The 17,345-nt window shown below is 38.0% G+C and overlaps 1 protein-coding gene across 2 annotated transcripts in view; it reads left to right on the forward strand.

Annotated features, from left to right (window-relative positions):
* Positions 1–17,345, forward strand: part of ITPR2 (inositol 1,4,5-trisphosphate receptor type 2) — a 529,852-nt gene that overhangs the window by 286,123 nt on the left and 226,384 nt on the right. For both annotated transcript variants that reach the window (XM_021092919.2, XM_084956514.1), the window contains 3 exons: positions 4,842–5,032; positions 10,105–10,247; positions 16,808–16,916. In XM_021092919.2, the coding sequence (XP_020948578.2) occupies positions 4,842–5,032; positions 10,105–10,247; positions 16,808–16,916 (443 nt within the window). The remainder of the gene's footprint in view (positions 1–4,841; positions 5,033–10,104; positions 10,248–16,807; positions 16,917–17,345) is intronic.

The following is a 17,345-nucleotide window of genomic DNA, read 5'->3' on the forward strand; positions in this document are numbered from 1 at the left end:
AATTGGATTACAAGGAAAAACATTGTAAAAACAAAGTTTGGCATAGTGGAGTCTCCTCATCCTAGGTTGTCTAGGCTGCTGGCCATAGTGGAATAGTGGCAGCTGCCTGAGGGATGAGATTTTCCTGACAACACTAGTAGGAGGGCTGCACTGTGGGAATAACAGAGGCGTAATCCAGTGAGAATTGGATTACATTTCCATTGATGTCATTAGAAAAATACTCCTTGAGCACATCTTTGTGTAAGCCACATTCACAGCAACCATCACTCACTTGATGGTTAGCTGTATCTACTGTACTTGGTTCCTAAAGGGGATATAAATCCCATCCCTCCCCCTTTGTCTAATCATTAGTGGAAACTTGGTAGGAATAAGTTTTGAGCAACTTTAACTTTTATAATTTTTGTTATTTTGGTTCCTTAGAAATTAACATGTAAGAAGTATTGTCTTCTGGCTTGCCTTTTGAATGTTTAGTGCAAGTCCAGCTTGTGTGTGAAGCAGCCAGAACAGGATGAAAGTCTTTCTGGAATTTGGTCATAGTGCAAAATTCTTATAAAAATATGGGCAGCCTGGCCTTTGAGAGGCTCTTGGTCCTTCACATGGGACAGGAGTACAGTCACTTTGCTGTGTGTGATGGACAGGAACAGAAACATGGTATGTTCGGGAAAGGGAGATTTATAATGAATATTAGGAAAATGTTCGCTAGGGAAATTTGGGCAGGGGTACAGTGGATTATGTGGGGGAGCCATCAAGCTGTTGCTATTTCTTTCAGACTTCAGCTTGGGTTCTTGTTTAAACTGGGAACTTACTTTTTGTGTTGGTAGCTAAAATCATCTATTTTCAAAGAAGTTTTTAAGTATCACTGAACTTCAGAGAATTTTCACCAGCAGAAATAGTACTGCCTGCTATTGTTGCTTTCCTTTCATTATATGAAGCAAGCCAGGTCTCTCCTTCTTATTGTCTCTCATGTCTTTTTATTCCTTCTGAATTGTTTTCATTCATTTTTTAAAAAAGGCTTCTGATGACAATCATTATAGCTTTAAATCACGTATTTTTATCTCTGTCTCTTGAGTAGCAGGTCTAAATAATGTCTACATCTCCACACTGTGAAAAACCAGGAAATTAACATGTTGTCTTCATTTTTACCTCTTATTTCCCACTCTGTGTTCTAATTATTGCTTGATAGATTATTGGTTTGTGTTGTTATGAGTTGTGACATTTGCATTCTCTTCTGAAATACCATGAAATCTCTTATAGATCGATAAAGTTTAAAAATCAGTTGTCAGAGCTTACAGTATTATGATGTGGAAATATTTTCCACTGTGTAACATTGGGGATAACAATGTAGTGCTATGATATTGAGACTTTTCCAATGGTAAGAGGATTTCCCAACCCTTTATATTTAATGGATCTTTTCTTTCCTTTGTGCTTTGCTTTATTCTCGTCTTCAGCTTGGTCTTCAGTTGCCATGATTTCTTATATTCATGTTGACATGCTCTTGGACTCCTTTCTTCTTTTTTGGAGTAATTTTTCATAGGGAGTTCAAAAAAATTTCTGAGCCTTACATGTTTCGAGATATGTTTATTCAAGTATCATTTTTGGTTTTTAGTTTAGAGGGGTATAAACTCCTAATTTCAAACCTTTTTATCCATCAGTCTTTTTTGTGTTTCTTTACCTTTTTTAAAATTGAAATATAGTTGATTTACAATATTATTTTAGTTTCAGGTGTACTACCTAATGATTCAATATTCTTACAGATTATACTCCATCTAAGTTATAAAATATTGGCTATATTCCCTATGCTGTATATTATATCCTTGTAGCTTATTTACTTTATATATCACGGGTTGTATCTCTCAAACTCCTACCCCTGTCTTGCCCCTCCCTCTTTCCCTGTCCCACTGGTTTGTTTGTCTGACAGTCTTTAAAGATCTTACTGTACCAGCTTCTAGCATCCAGTATTGATGATGAGAAGTCTGATGCCAGTCTGAACTTCTGTAGACATCCTCTTTCCCCTGTGGAAGTTTTTGCAATTTTCTCTTTGCTGTTGGCATTTATAGGACAGCTGTAACAAGATACCACAATTTAGGAGTCTTAAAACAATAGAAACATAGTGTCTCACACTTCTGGCTAGAAGGCTGAAATCAAGGTGTTAGCACTGCCTTGATCTTTCTGAAGACTTCAGGGAAGAATCTGCCCATGCCTTTCTCTTAGCTTCTGGGGTCTGCTGGAGTCCTTGGCATTCCTTGGCTTGCAGATACATGAATCCAACCTGCTTCCATCTTCATATCATGTTCTTCCTTCTGTGTGTGTCTCTGTTCCTTTCTCCCTTCTTGTAAGGACACCAGTTGTATTAGATTAGAGCCCACCCTGACTTAGCATTTCTTTAGCTTAATTACATCTGGAAAGAACCTATTTCCAAATGAGGCCACCTTCCCAGGTACTCAGGATTAGGACTTCAACATATATTTTGGGGAGGCACAATTCAAACCATAATAGCATTGTAAATGTTTACTAGGATATCATCAATATGCTTATTTAATCCTGTTTAGCACATGGTAGACCCTTTGAGTTTAAAGATGTACATCTTTCTTCAGCTCAAGGTAATTAATTGTCTATATATTTTCTTCTTCTTTTTTTTTTTTTTGCTAGGAGTAACATTTTCTTTTATTTATCCATATTTTCTGATTCTACAATGCACATATATTCATTTTTACAGAGGAGGAAAGTTCTTTTTTAAATTTTAAAATTGTAGTCAACTATGTATAGCAAAATTTGTCATCGTAATTATGTTAAAGTATACAATTCAGTTTTATGAAGAACATTTGCCCTCTTATGGAACCACTACCATCATCCATCTCCAGAACCTTTTCATCTTCCCAAATTGAAACTATGTGCTCATTAAACATCATTTCTTCCCCTTCGTTATCTCTGACATTTCTTTCTGGAATATGGTTATTAGATATTTGGCTTCCTGGATGCCTTTCCTATTTCATATTGTTTTATTTGACCTTTAACTCTTTTATACTTTATGTTCTAGAAGATTCCCTTGATTTTCCCAGATTATCAACTTTATTCCTATCCTTTTCCTTTTCAGCCAATTTTGAAATACTTTTTTTTGCGCAATACGTGCAATCATATTTTAATTTCCAAGATTTCTTTTTTTTTTCTGATATTTTTTGGATGCAGTGTATAGCCACATTTTCTGAAGACAATAATTAGACTTATTTAAATATTTTTTGCACTTCCCTGAATCACTTCTCTTTTCAGTGGAGCTAGTTATTCTTCATCTTCTTGGTTTTCCCTGTGATTCTCAGTGGTGTGTCAAAGTTATAAAGGTCCATAATGACTGGCACGGGTTTCCACTGCAGCTTTGAGGGTCTATTTCTCTATCAGCTTTCTTGTGTAAATGACAGAGCTGGATGAGGGGCTGAATAAATGATACACAGGCTTTCTTTAGAAAGAGAGAGAGTGTGTGTGTGTGTGTGAAGCAAAAGACAGTCTGGGAATACTAACAAATGTTAAAATAAGGAGGAATTTCCTCAGGGGTTGGAATCTTTTGTGTATTTTCCCTTTTTCCTAGAGCTGCCTCCTCTCTCTCCCCTCTTCTATTAGTTATTTGATGAGGATCTCTGGAGTTACTTCAAGCTCTGTTCTGTCAGTCCGTTCCTAGCCCCTTCATTTGGCATTCTCTCCAGGCAGGTATTCCTTGTTCTTGAGAGAACATTTCTGCATTTCTCTAACTTTATCCTCTGAGTAAAAACCTCTGCTGCCAGCTCCTCTGTTTATGCTGGTCAGAGGGAGGAGGGCCTTAACTTCCCAGCTATTCAGATGCTGTTCTTTCATGAGTTGCCAGATGCCTTCCCCATCCCCCTCCACCACTCTTTGTGGTGTTTGGCCTGGAACCCAGGAAGGGCTGTCCTAAGGCTCATCGCCTGTAGAGCAGTTTCTTCTCTTCTTTCTCTGATGGGCAAATCGCATATTCATCACACTTGCAAATATGCCTCCACATTTCTGTTTTCCTTACGGCAAGCATTCTTATTTTGCAGCATTGTGATATAAGTCTGTTAAAATATAAATTTCAATGGATCTCAGGAAGAAGGATATGTATGTTGTACTATTCCAATGCAGATTTTTTAATACTTTTCAATTTTTTAATTTCTTTTCTCAGCTGTTTTACCACATGTAATTTTATCATGTGTGTGCACATACACTTACACACAAATAAAATGGACTGTCAGGATGTTAATCATGTGTTTTCTGTCTGCTTTTTAATTTTCCTTTGCATTTAGGAAGGTACAAATTTGCATGGTTGTCATACGGTGTTTTCCTGTATTGTTGCTGTATAAAGTGCATTTCAAACATTAATCATCAAGAAATCAAATATGTTCTTGAATGTTTAATGAGTCCATTTTAATAACTGGTCTTAAGAATTGAAATGCTTTCAAGTTAAAAGCTTTTTGTAGTTATGTAAAATAATTTAATGGCAGAACTTAAAAGTTTGATATTTATCTTTTCTCTTGGTTTTAGTGAGATATTGATGTATAACATTGTCATTGATGTATGTATATATTATGAAATGATTTCCACAGTGATTAGAGTTAACAGCCATTATCTTACATAGTTAGTTTTTTTCTTTGTGATGAGAACTTTGAAGATCTATTCTCTTAGTAACTTTAAGATATGTAATACTTATGACAATTATAGCTTCATGCTTTATGTTATATACCAGAATTTGTCTTATTTTTCCTTTTTTATTTGTTCCATCTTATAAACTTATTTTGACAACATAGAGTAGCTTTAGTCAAATTAGGACGAAAATATTTTAAATCTTTCTTTTTCAGCAAAGAATCGTGGAATTGCCATTCCAGTGGATTTGGACAGCCAAGTTAATACTCTTTTTATGAAGAGTCATTCAAATATGGTACAGAGAGCAGCCATGGGTTGGAGACTGTCAGCTCGTTCTGGACCACGCTTTAAGGAAGCTCTTGGAGGACCTTCTTGGGATTACAGAAACATTATTGAAAAGTTACAGGTACAAAGAGAGCCTTAAACGGCGTTACTGTTTTCTAAATTATAATTTTTAGGATATGTAATCACAGAAATAAAATATAGCTTAAAAATACCAAATTCTAGTTGGGGACCAGGCTTGACTTTACAATGTCCAACACCACCTTTTTTAAAGGCATACCTTCCAGGCAGAAGTTGTTTTGAGTTATTTTTAGTGACTACATATTATTTAATGTGCTTTGATAATAGGCTAATGGGACTTAATGTCAAAATAGTAACTATAATACGTTTGGTGAAATAATTTCCTATAAAGATGCATGTAATAGGTTAAAGATTCACAAGTTTGCTTTGGTTCATCTCTTAAGTATTCTTTGACACTCTCTGGTAAGAATGGCATAAGCACCTTTGCTCCCAAATTATTTGCATAGTATCCCACTTCTGTTTTTGGCCTGGACATTCTGGGACACGGAGTAAAGAGAGACATTGTGTTAATCTGCACAAACTGCCATTATGGAATACCACAGACTGGGTGGTTTAACCAACAGAAATTTATTTTCTCACAGTTTGGGACCTTGAAATCCAAGGTGTTGGCAGCTCTGTTTTCTTCTGAGGCCTCTCTCTTTGGCTTGCAGATGGCCTCCTTGTCACTGTGTCCTCACGTGGTCTTTCCTCTGTGCATGGACACATCTGTGCCCTAATCTCTTCTTATGCGGACACCAGTCATTTTGGACCAAAGCCCATCTGTATGAATTCATTTTACCTTAATTACCACTTTACAGAGCTTGACTCCAAATATAGTCACATTCTGAAGTACTGGGGTTAGGACTTTATGAGTTTTGAAGGGGGCACAATTCAGCTCATAACAGACATCTTCCCACTCATGTAATTAGTGGAAGGTTTCACAGAATGAACTGGGGAATGGCTTGAGGAAAGTTTTGGATGTGGAGAATGGTCAAGGTGTGAACTGGAATAAATATTGTGAGAGATAATGTGCAGATTAATTGGCGAACGTTCAGAGTTTTGATACATGAGCCTTCTATTTTTTTTTTTGTCTTTCTTGCCATTTCTTGGGCCGCTCCTGCGGCATATGGAGGTTCCCAGGCTAGAGGTTGAATCGGAGCCATAGCCACCAGCCTACGCCAGAGCCACAGCAACGAGGGATCCGAGCCACGTCTGCGACCTACACCACAGCTCACGGCAACGCCGGATCCTTAACCCACTGAGCAAGGCCAGGGATCGAACCCGCAACCTCATGGTTCCTAGCTGGATTTGTTAACCACTGTGCCACAACGGGAACTCCGAGCCTTCTATGTTATGAAAAGGACAAGTTAGACTCAGGTTAAAGAATTGAAGGCAGTAAGTCATTAAAATTTTTGAGGAAAATGTCATTGTAAATGAGTAAGTCGTTATTGGTTGGCAGGATAGAAATATCAGGAAGAGACTAGAGGAAAGCAGATGAATTAGAAATTATTGAAGATATCAGCCAGGTCGTGGTGTCAGTGCAGTGAAGGAACAGGTATTACATACAGTAATGAAGGCAGGGTCCATAAACCTGGTGGTTTTTGGATGGACATAGAGAGAAGGCAGGAGGGGTGTTTAAGAGGCAACGATGCTGGGAGACTGGGTGATATTATAGACTCTTCAGTAAGAGGGAAGGAGAGAATACTGTAGAAGGATGTTGGCTATGGTCATGGAAAAATACACTGTATCAGGTTTATAGGCTACTGAATGTGTTGGAAGGTAAGTCTCTATTTGGAGTGAGGATACTGCTTTTTATTGCTAAAAGGGAGAGTATAGGAAAAACAAAGAACATTTTATGAGAGGCTAGAAGGGGCAAAATGGCCAAATAAAGCGAGAAAAAAGACATGGTCAAAAAGGGGGAAAGTTGGGTTTATGAGGCTCAGAGGAGAAGATATTTCAGAGGAGAGATAGTTTTTTCAACCAGCGTAGAGAGAGTGTGCTTTAAACTTCTTTTAGCACAGTCACTGGCATTCATTGGGTAAATATATTATACCCAATATATATGTAGAAATTCCCAGGCCAGGCATTGAACCTGAGCCACTGCAGTGACAATGCCAGATCCTTAACCACTAGGTCACTAGGGAATTCATGAGTAAATAAATATTTGGTAAAAACTTTGTAGCAGCCACTGTGTTAAGTGCTGAAGATAGATGTAGATCTGTGCCCTTCAGGGACATGCATTCAATGATACAATGTTAGGTAATTCAAACTGCTACAAGTAAAATAAAGAAGGATAACAACATAGTGGCAAATTACTAGGGAACGTATCCTGTAGTGAGGGAGCCTCTCTCTATTGAGGGGACATTGGGTTGAGACCTGAGTCATGAAGAAGAATAATCTATTCAAAGACGTGAGGACAGAGAGTTTTATAGAGAGGGAAGAGTAAATGCAAAAGTACTTAGGCAAGATCAAGGTTGGGGTTTGAGGAACCAAGAGAGGCCCATTGGGCAGGAGTGAGCAAAGGAAGAGATTATTATGAAACAAAGAGACAAATGAAGTAGAGCGTTTCATGATAAACCATTTGGGTTTATTCTATGTGTGATGACAAAGCCTTGGAGATTTTTAGCAGAGTATAGGCGTACTTGGTTTACCTTTCAAAAGATCACTGTGGCTTTTGAGTTGTGAATGGGTTATAGGGTCCAGACGCAGGAGCAGTGTTAGGGTAGCTGTTGTATTAATTCAGGAAAAAGGTGATGGTGGCTTGGCTTAAGGGGTAGTGATAGTAATGAAGATAAGCAGATGAATTTTGCCTATAATTGTTTGTAGGGCCAATGGGACTTGGTAGCTGGCTGGATGAGTTGTGGGGTGTTAGAGGAATCAAGGATGAGCCTGGGCGGGATATGATTGGATCATTTTCCAAAATAGGGAAGAATGAGAGAGTTGGGGTTAGGGGTTCTATAGGGAGAATTTTAAGTGTGAGATGCCTGTGTTAGGATCCGTGTGCATATGTCCAATAGGCTGTTGGTTATATGAATCTGGAGTGGTTGGGAAGATGTCCATGCAGGGAATATAAATGTGGGAATTTTCAGCATATGTATGATATTAAAATCACAAAAATGGACGAGATCCCTCACTTGTAGATATAGAAGAGCAGAGACCAGAAACTACCATGAGTTGTTAAAGGAGTGGTCAGGACATAGGTGGGAAAAAAAGGAAAGTGTGATGTTACAGTAGCCAGGAGTAGAAAGTGTTTGACAGAGAAAGAGCACATGTGTAAAATGCCTGGCAGTGGTTGGAGATGAGGACAGACAAGTAACCACTGGATTTGGCAACAGGTTGGTGATGGCAGCTAACTGGTCCTCAGTAATGACTACATTTATTAAGGAGTAATGAGTGGCCAATAGGTATTAGAGGCTGTTTTATGCATTTACTTTTAATCCTCACAGCAAGCTCATGTAATTACTAGTATCATTATCCTGGATTTTCACACGGGGAAATAACAAGTTAGAGAGATTTCGTAGTTGATCCATGAGCAAAATAGGAGATTAAGACAGAATTCACATCATAGACACCTGGGCACAGTTTGTTTAGTAAATGAAATGAAGAAGAGAGGTAATCTGAAAGATAGGTATGTTTTTGTGACATTTTATTATATACGATCACATTAGATAACCATATACTGTTCCCACCTTTGTAGAAGACCTAGTTTCCCATTTATGTGATTTGCTTCGTGGTGGTCTCCCTTAACTGTCCCGAGGAATTTCTCAGAAAGCTTATTTAGCGTAATTGAAGTAGGAATGGTCAGTTTTGCTAAAGGGGAAAGAAAAGGTTAAACAAGAGTTGATTCCTGAAACCTAGCCGTAAGACATCAAGAGACCATCAGGAAGAAAATAGTAAAATGTGTTGCTATAGCTGAGGGTAACCATAGGCAATTGACAGTCAGTTTTCTGTTTAACAAAATATGCTATAGCTGTGAGTGAATTGAGTATTGCTTCACTTGAATTTTTTGTTTGTTTTCTAACATACTTATTTTTAAAACAAAAAGGGGATGCTTTAATCATTAAAGAATGCTCAGTAAATTAGTACTGCTTCCAGTCCATTTTAGAAACATGTCAGTTAGATGCTTTCCGCTATAATCAATAAAACATTCAACTGAAAGTGGCTTAAACAAATATATAGCAAGGCATCTGGAATTGGGGCTCTTCCTGAGGTGTTTAATTCAGTAGCTCAGTAGGCCAGGGCCCCAATACCATTGGTCTGTTGACTTTCAGCTGAAGGCTGGTCTCCAGAGGTCATTTGAGGGCACCTCATATTTTGGATTTTCACATTCTCAAGATGTCTTTCTAAAGAATCTGCCCCTGCCTCCCCAAACCCCTCCCCCCATTCTCAGCAGACTTCACCTGATGTCTTATTGGCCAGGACTGTGTCACATACTTATGCCTCACCAGTCACTGGCAGGGAAAATGAAATGACCCTGACTGGCTGAAATTAGTCAACCTTGACCCTAAACTAAGAGGGCTCATCTCCCTGAGAATGTTGTTGTCTGACTGAGAAATAACATGGAGATTTTGTTAACGAGGAGGAGGATGAAGAAAGGCTATTGGGTGGGTGACCAAGAGGATTTATCAAAAATGTAACTTGAAATACTATTAAATGTCATTGCACCCTTACGTAGTACTAATACTGCTTCAAATCCAGAGATTTCCCAAGTAGAAGAAATGGTTAGCTCTGAATGACCCATGACACATATGAAATCTTTTTTCAGCTGTTCCCTGAGCATACCCCAACTCCAATTTGATGAATACCTGCTTTGTCTCTATTACAATCCTAGATACTACAGGGCTGGTAACAGTGGCTTTCTTTACTCAGTTATCATCTTTCCTGTATATCCTTAGACATCTATAGCTACTCATCCCTCCCTTGCTATAAAAATGAAAAAGGAGACCCAGGCAGTATTCATACAGAAAACCAGCCTGTACTTAAAGCACAGACATCCAGTGCTATGGGAAGTAGGGTATCTCTTCTCTGAAATTCCCACATCTCATTCCTGGTTAGTATTCTTAGGCTCGTTCTGTCTTCAAAGGATGAAATGGGAGTTAGGTGTTCACATGGGTTCTATTGTGCTTTATTCCTTAGGATGTAGTGGCCTCCTTAGAGCAACAATTCAGCCCGATGATGCAGGCTGAATTCTCAGTGCTGGTTGACGTGTTGTACAGCCCAGAACTACTGTTTCCTGAGGGGAGCGATGCAAGAATAAGATGCGGTGCTTTCATGTCCAAGTAAGTGGGTACAGCCTGAGATGCTACGAGTGCTCCTGCCCTGAGATGGCCTCTGACATCTCTGCTTTTTCCTCCATTGGCACCTAATGACAGTCCACAGAGCATATGAAAGATCTAAGATCCATGTTAAAATATCCTTCCAAAAATAATTTTTTTGATTCAACAGAAATTTTATGTTGGTGACATTCAAGTTAGGTTTTATTCAGATTTACTCAAAATGAAATGTGTTATTATTGGGCACAAAATATCACATAAAATAATATCTTGGTTCTGATTCCTTTCTATAACTGTATATAGTGTGAACTTTTAAAAGATTCCTTTTTCAAGTCACTGATTTTCATTAACTTTATGATTTTCACTACTTTTAATTTTTTCCATAAAGTATAGTTGATTTACAATGTTGCACCAATTTCTAAAGAGAAAGACAGACATCATGTGATATCACTTATATGTGGAATCTAAAAATAGAGCCTCATTTTAGAGATGAGAAATCTGAGGCTGGGCCATCTTCTGGGCAGAGCTATAGTTCTCGACCCAGCACTCTGCCTTGATAATCCTCATCTGTAGCTCTTCCATTTATGTATTTTTCTTAGCATTTTTGTGGTGTTGTCAGGTCTATTACAGCTGATTTGTTTATCCTAGAACATTTTTACTTTAATCGGAAAGGGACAAATGTAACCAGTTGTCAGAAAAAAGTGTAACTAGCTTTTTTTTTTTTTTTTTTTTTTCAAAAAGACATGTCTAAACATTGAGGATCCTTCACTGAGTAATTTTGCCAGCCATCACATGTAGACTCAAGATGCCAGTCAGGAGTTACCGTGGTGGCGCAGCAGAAACGAATCTGACTAGTAACCATGAGGTTGTGGGTTCAATCTCTGGCCTTGCTCAGTGGGTTGAGGATCTGGCGTTGCTATGAGCTGTGGTGTGGGTCATAGATGTGGCTTGGCTCTTGAATAGCTATAGCTGTGGTGTAGGCCAGCAGCTGTAGCTCCAATTTGACACCTATCCTGGGAACCTCCATATGCTGCAGGTGCAGCCCTAAAAGGCAAAAAAAAAAAAAAAAAAAAAAAAAAAAAAAGGATGAGCACTCAGAAGTACTCAGTCTTCTTATGGGGAGTGGCTTGATGGAGAGTCAGAAGAGGCCGCCAACCCTCTTGGCCATTGTCCATCACAGCCTATTCCTGTGTGATTGAGGACATGGCTGAAATGGTCTCAAAACCTCTTCTATTGTCTGTGACATATATACCAAAGCAGAAATGAAAGGACTAGGGACATAAGAATGTGTTCGTTTCTTTTACTAGTTAAAGCTGGGATTGGGGAGAGAAAATAAGGTATGGAATGAGAGGAACTCATTACAGGGATCATGTTGAAGAATAGGCATAGTTTCTATATTATGGCCAGAATCATGGATTCTTGGCTCTCTATCACTGTATCTTAAAGGGACCTGTCTGGACACTTGTGATTGTCTGGACATTTGCCAGAAAAATTAAAAGAATTTTTAAATGAAGAGGGCCAGAGTGTCTGCAAAACTGATGGTTGTGGAAGCCACTGAATACAAATTAAGTAGAGGTATTGCCTAGTATAAAAAAATAGGGCATTTGAAAAATATACTTTTATTGGAATATATATCCATGTATAAAGAATTGGTTAAAAAGTGGGTAATAAGCCTAAGAATTTTAATTCCAAAATATTCATATGAACTATAAATTTATCACAGAGACTTGATAATCTAGACAAGTGGTTGGGAAACCCTAGCCTGAAGCTCTGAACGTTTTTGCAAATAAAGTTTTATTGAAACCCAGCCACACATATTCATTTACATATTATCCTTTTTGGCTGCTTTCATACTTTTATAGCAGAACTGACTAGTTGCCTAGTCCACATGGCCTGTTGAACCTAAACTATTTACAGTTTGGCCCTTTAGAAAAAAAGTTTGCTTATTCAGTGCCAAGAATTAGAGTGTCAGTACAGTAGCTACTAACTATCCTTGGCCATTTACATTGAAATTTATATTACTTACAATGAAAATAGAATATTTAGTACCTCAGTCACACTTGCCACATTTTAAATGCTCAATAGCCATCTGTAGCTAGTGGTCAATAACTAAGAGAGCACAGATAACAGAACATTTCAATGATCTTAGAAGAAGTTCTGTTGGACAGCACTGGTCTACAACTGAAGGATATAGGTCTGTGGGAAGGTGATAGAAAGTAACTCAGAATATCACCCAAATATTGATCTGTGCTGGAGACGAAGCAGATCTGTGGCAATGTTAATTAAATTCAGAGGAGAGGCACAGAATGATATAATGGAACTATACACAGTTCCTATACTCATGTGGAGGAAGAGGATAGCACATAGAGTTGAGTGGTGAAAGTAGAGATTTTTATGCTGTTGTATGTGTGTGTTTGTAGTATAACCAGAGGCTGGCGGCTATCTGTTGACTTACGCCTTTCTCATTTCTGGGACGAATCAAGAGTTTGATTTACAAGAATATCTAATAAAATTAGAATCCAACTTCATTACTTGCTAGGCCTTAAGTGGGGCTTCCAATTTCCTCATATGAATTTGATTCTTGGAACTTGTTGACTCAAATCGCTCTACGGAAGAATGTGAGGGATAACCCCAGGAAAGGACCAGATTTCATATTAGTCACGTAGAACGAGAGAGAAGATAATAAAGAGGGAAGAGAATAGGTCTGTGTGGGTGTTAATTTTTATGGTGGCTGCTTATAGTTTATTCATATCAGCACATACACCTCCTTTATGAATGAGAATCTCAGTGTTTCCCAAACTGTGGGATGTGACTTGTAGAGAAGAGGCAATGGTTAGTTTAAAAAGGGAAGAGAGTTCCCGTCGTGGTTCAGTGGTTAACAAATCTGACTAGGAACCATGGGGTTGTGGTTCCTGGCCTTGCTCAGTGGGTTGGGGATCTGGCATTGCCATGAGCTGTAGTGTAAGTCACAGACTCGGCTTGGATCTGGCATTACTGTGGCTCCGGTGTAGGCCAGTAGCTGTGGCTCCAATTGGACCCCTAGCCTGGGAACCGCCATATGCGGCGGGTACAGCCCTGAAAAGACAAAAAGACAAAAAATAAAAAAAATAAATAAATAAAAAAGAGAGAATTAGGGGAGGGATAAATTAGGAGTTTAGAACTAACATATACACACAGCTATATATAAAATAGGTAATTAACAAGGACCTACTGTACAGCACAGGGAACTCTGCTCAATATTTGGTAATAACCTATATGGGAAAATAATTTGAAAAAGAGTGGATGTATGTATACGTAAGACTGAATCAGTTTGCTGTACACTTGAACATAACACATCATTGTAAATCAACTATACTCCAACGAAATTTAAAAAAATTAAAAAATGGGGAGTTCCCGTCGTGGCTCCGTGGTTAACGAATCTGACTAGGAACCATGAGGTTGCAGGTTTGATCCCTCGCCTCACTCAGTGGGTTAAGGATCGGCGTTGCTGTGAGCTGTGGTGTAGGTTGCAGATGTGGCTTGGATCCCGCATTGCTGTGGCTCTAGCGTAGGCTGGCGTCTACAGCTCTGATTAGACCCCTGGCCTGGGAACCTCTATGTGCCATGGATGCGGCCCTAGAAAAATACAAAAAGACGAAAAAGAAAAAATTAAAAAATGAATTAGGAAAGAGTATATAATGTCAGAGTGCATCTCATATAGTGAAGGTAACTTTCGTGTTGATTTTACGAATATGCTCACATACCCGTATTTGTGTGGTGGGTTGTTTTGTGAAAATTATTTTTTTACTTAGATCACAGAAAAAAATACTTGGAAGTATTAGCTCACCCAATTATTGGATAGACTAATACCTTCTATAAATCCTGAGCAAGTGGTCATTCATTCCCACTGATATTTTCAGATGGTTAGTGAATTAAATATTTAACCTGAAGCAGAGGTTAAAGAACATGGAAATAGCCTAAGAGAAAAAAATCAAAAGAAATTTGTAATACCCACCACACGAGTTTCACACATTTAAAGACTATCATGTGAAAGAAACGACTAAAAAGCTGAAATTTTAGAGACGCAGGTTTTTTCATTTGCTAGAAGAACTTTAGAACCGTTATTTTGTCTGCTGGACCTGACCGCATGGCATATAACACCCTGCCCAGATGTAACATGTCCAAGAGAAAATCACTATTCCTTCACAGCAGGCTACTTCTTCAGCATGACATAGGTGTTATTTAAAAGTATCACTGTCGAAGTAAGTCCGAAAGAGAAAGACAAATACCATATGCTATCACTTATATGGGGCATCTAAAATATGGCACAAATGAACCTACCAACAAAACAGAAACAGACTCACCGACACAGAGAACAGACTTGTGGTTGCCAAGGGGGAGGGAGGAGGAAGTGAGATAGACTGGGAGTTTGGGGGTTGGTAGATGTAAACTATTACATTTGGAATCGATAAGCAAGGAGGGCCTACTGTACAACATAGGGAACTATTTCAGTCTCTCAGGATAGACCATGATGGGACATGATAGGAGAAAATGAATGTGTGTGTATGTATGACTTGGTCACTTTGCTATGCAGCCGAAATTGGCACACTATAAGTCAACTATACTTCAATTAAAAAAAAAAAAATCACTGTCCATCGACTAACCCAACTCACACATTTTAGACATCTGTGATCTCCCTTCCTCCTCATCTTCTACTTCCTGTACATCATTATTCGCCAGGTCTTGGCTATTTTATCTCTATATTGCTTCTCACATCCTTACCCCATCACATGCTCTCTTCCTCTCTTGCCTGTTCTCTCTCCTACACTGTGGTTCCCACGGCCATCTGATGTTATCTTTTTTATAGGTAGGCAGGGTCTTTCAGCTCCTTTAAAACAGTGGTTCCTTATTTCCTATAGAGTAAAATTCAAACTCTTTAGCGTAGTATTCTCAGTTCCTTCTTTTCAGACTGCATCTCTTACACTCTCCTCTTCCCTGTCTTTAAGCGTCACTTGGCGATTGGAGTGCTTATGTCCTGAACGTACCATCATCTTTCTGCATCTGCCCTTTGTTCATTCCCTTTGCAGGGCTGCCTTTTCTTGCCACTCTAACCTACCAGGTGAAATCTTCATAGTTAAATGTTACCTCATCACTGAAACCTTCTCCAATCAGCCGTAGGCAACTCCCTCAGCAGAATGTAATTGTGTCTTTGTCCAGTTTATGGCATTTGCCACTGCCTCTGCTCTAGCCCTTATCATGGCATGTAAGAGGTAGCTGCATACAGCCTACTATGCATCCAGACTCTTTTCATCCGTGAACCATCCCGTCTTCAGAGTGATGCTTCAGAATTTTGACTCTGAAGTCAGATGGAGCTGGGTCTGTTCCCCAATTCCACCACTTAACAATTATGTAACCAGAGGCAAGTTGCTTTATCTCCTTGGCCTCTGTTTTCTCATTAGCAAAATTATCCTGTTAATAGAACCTATTATGCTTGCTGAGGATAAATGGAGAAAATCCACGGAAAGTCCCCATATTTCACCTTGTCACCAGATCAACACTGACTAGCCGTTATCAAATGACAGTTCACTTTCCCTCAGAGTTGCATCCCACAGGACTCCTGTTATGTCACTGAAATTAGATCATTCCACTATATTCTACATTGTTTTATTATTCTAGGAAGACATATTTCACAGGGTCATTTTGAGAACCAGCTTTTAACAAGATGAGCTGTGTGTGCTAAGCTATAAATTCTGACTCTGAACATTTTACTTGATTCTGAATTTTTGGGGATGTGATATAATGGTGATCCTCAGACTTTTCTCCTGACACAACACCAGAACTGCGTGTATAAAATTAATTAGAGTTTTACCCAAATTATAGCAAAAATAGTAAATGGGTAGACTGCTTTGATGTTACTTTTTTTTTACTTCCAATCACAAAAACTGTCTGTTTCTACCAAGCCCTACCAGTGAAAAATAGCAATTATATTAATGGAAACTGGAAAGCAGCCCATTAATGCTAATGGTCCAATGTTGGAAACTGCTACTTTATAATTAATGTGATATAGTACATAGAAAATAATATAGAACAACATAACAATATAACATACAGAAAATATTCATATTTCTTGACTAGTAAAGTTGTTTTAGTTCATATGAGAGGATTGAAGATAATATGTTTCATTGTTTTTCAAAGAACATTGTGTTCCACTGAAAGTATGCCACCTGAGTAAATTTGAGAAGCACTGGGATAAACCAACTATAAAACAAAAATTTTATAATACAAAGTTTATAAGTGCAGGAGTTCCCTGGTGGTCTAATGGTTAGGAATTGTTACCTTCACTACTGCAGCCTGGGTTCAATACCTGAAATCCCTCAAGAAGCTGCTGCATATTATGGCCAAAAGATAAAAAAAAAAATTAAATGTTTACAAGCTGAGGTATAATTTCAAAACTTTGAAAACATGTGTCTGGTTTGCCTTATACTCTCCAATAATATTGTGGGTTTTTTTTCCCTAAACTATATGATGTTAGTATATAGCTTGAAGAGAAATCACTATCCTATTAAGGTTTAATATTTTGTTTTAAGGTTGATTAATCATACAAAGAAACTGATGGAGAAAGAAGAAAAATTGTGCATTAAAATTCTTCAGACTTTACGAGAAATGCTAGAGAAGAAAGACAGCTTTGTGGAAGAGGTATTTAAAGTTTTTCTTCTTAGTACTCAAAAATGAAATAGAGTTTCTAGAATACTATAATGAATGAATTACAATAGGCTATTACATGATTACTTGTATTAGATATTAATGACGTGTGTACTTAGATGAATTAGCTAATTCGAATTTTTATAATCATCTCTCCTGCTGCTTTGAGAAGTAGCTAAGATTAGAATGGCCCAAGTATTTGGTTTATTTATTTTTTAATTATATTTTGTCTGAAAATGTGTATTTTTTTCATATAGCTTCGATGGACCAAATGATTGTTCTAACAATGAGCAATAAGATGCATTATTAAGATTTTGTATAAATTTCTGCTGCATATTGATGTGGTCTGTATGTTTTGGAATATGTTGATTTTTCATTGTAGAAATATGTTCACGTCATTTTCTATAATATTATGCCAACTTT

This window comes from Sus scrofa, chromosome 5 (assembly GCF_054392235.1).
Source record: "Sus scrofa isolate SSC_HxYL_T2T_F1_AM1 chromosome 5, Sscrofa_HxYL_maternal_Yorkshire_Landrace_v2.0, whole genome shotgun sequence".
Taxonomy (NCBI): domain Eukaryota; kingdom Metazoa; phylum Chordata; class Mammalia; order Artiodactyla; family Suidae; genus Sus; species Sus scrofa.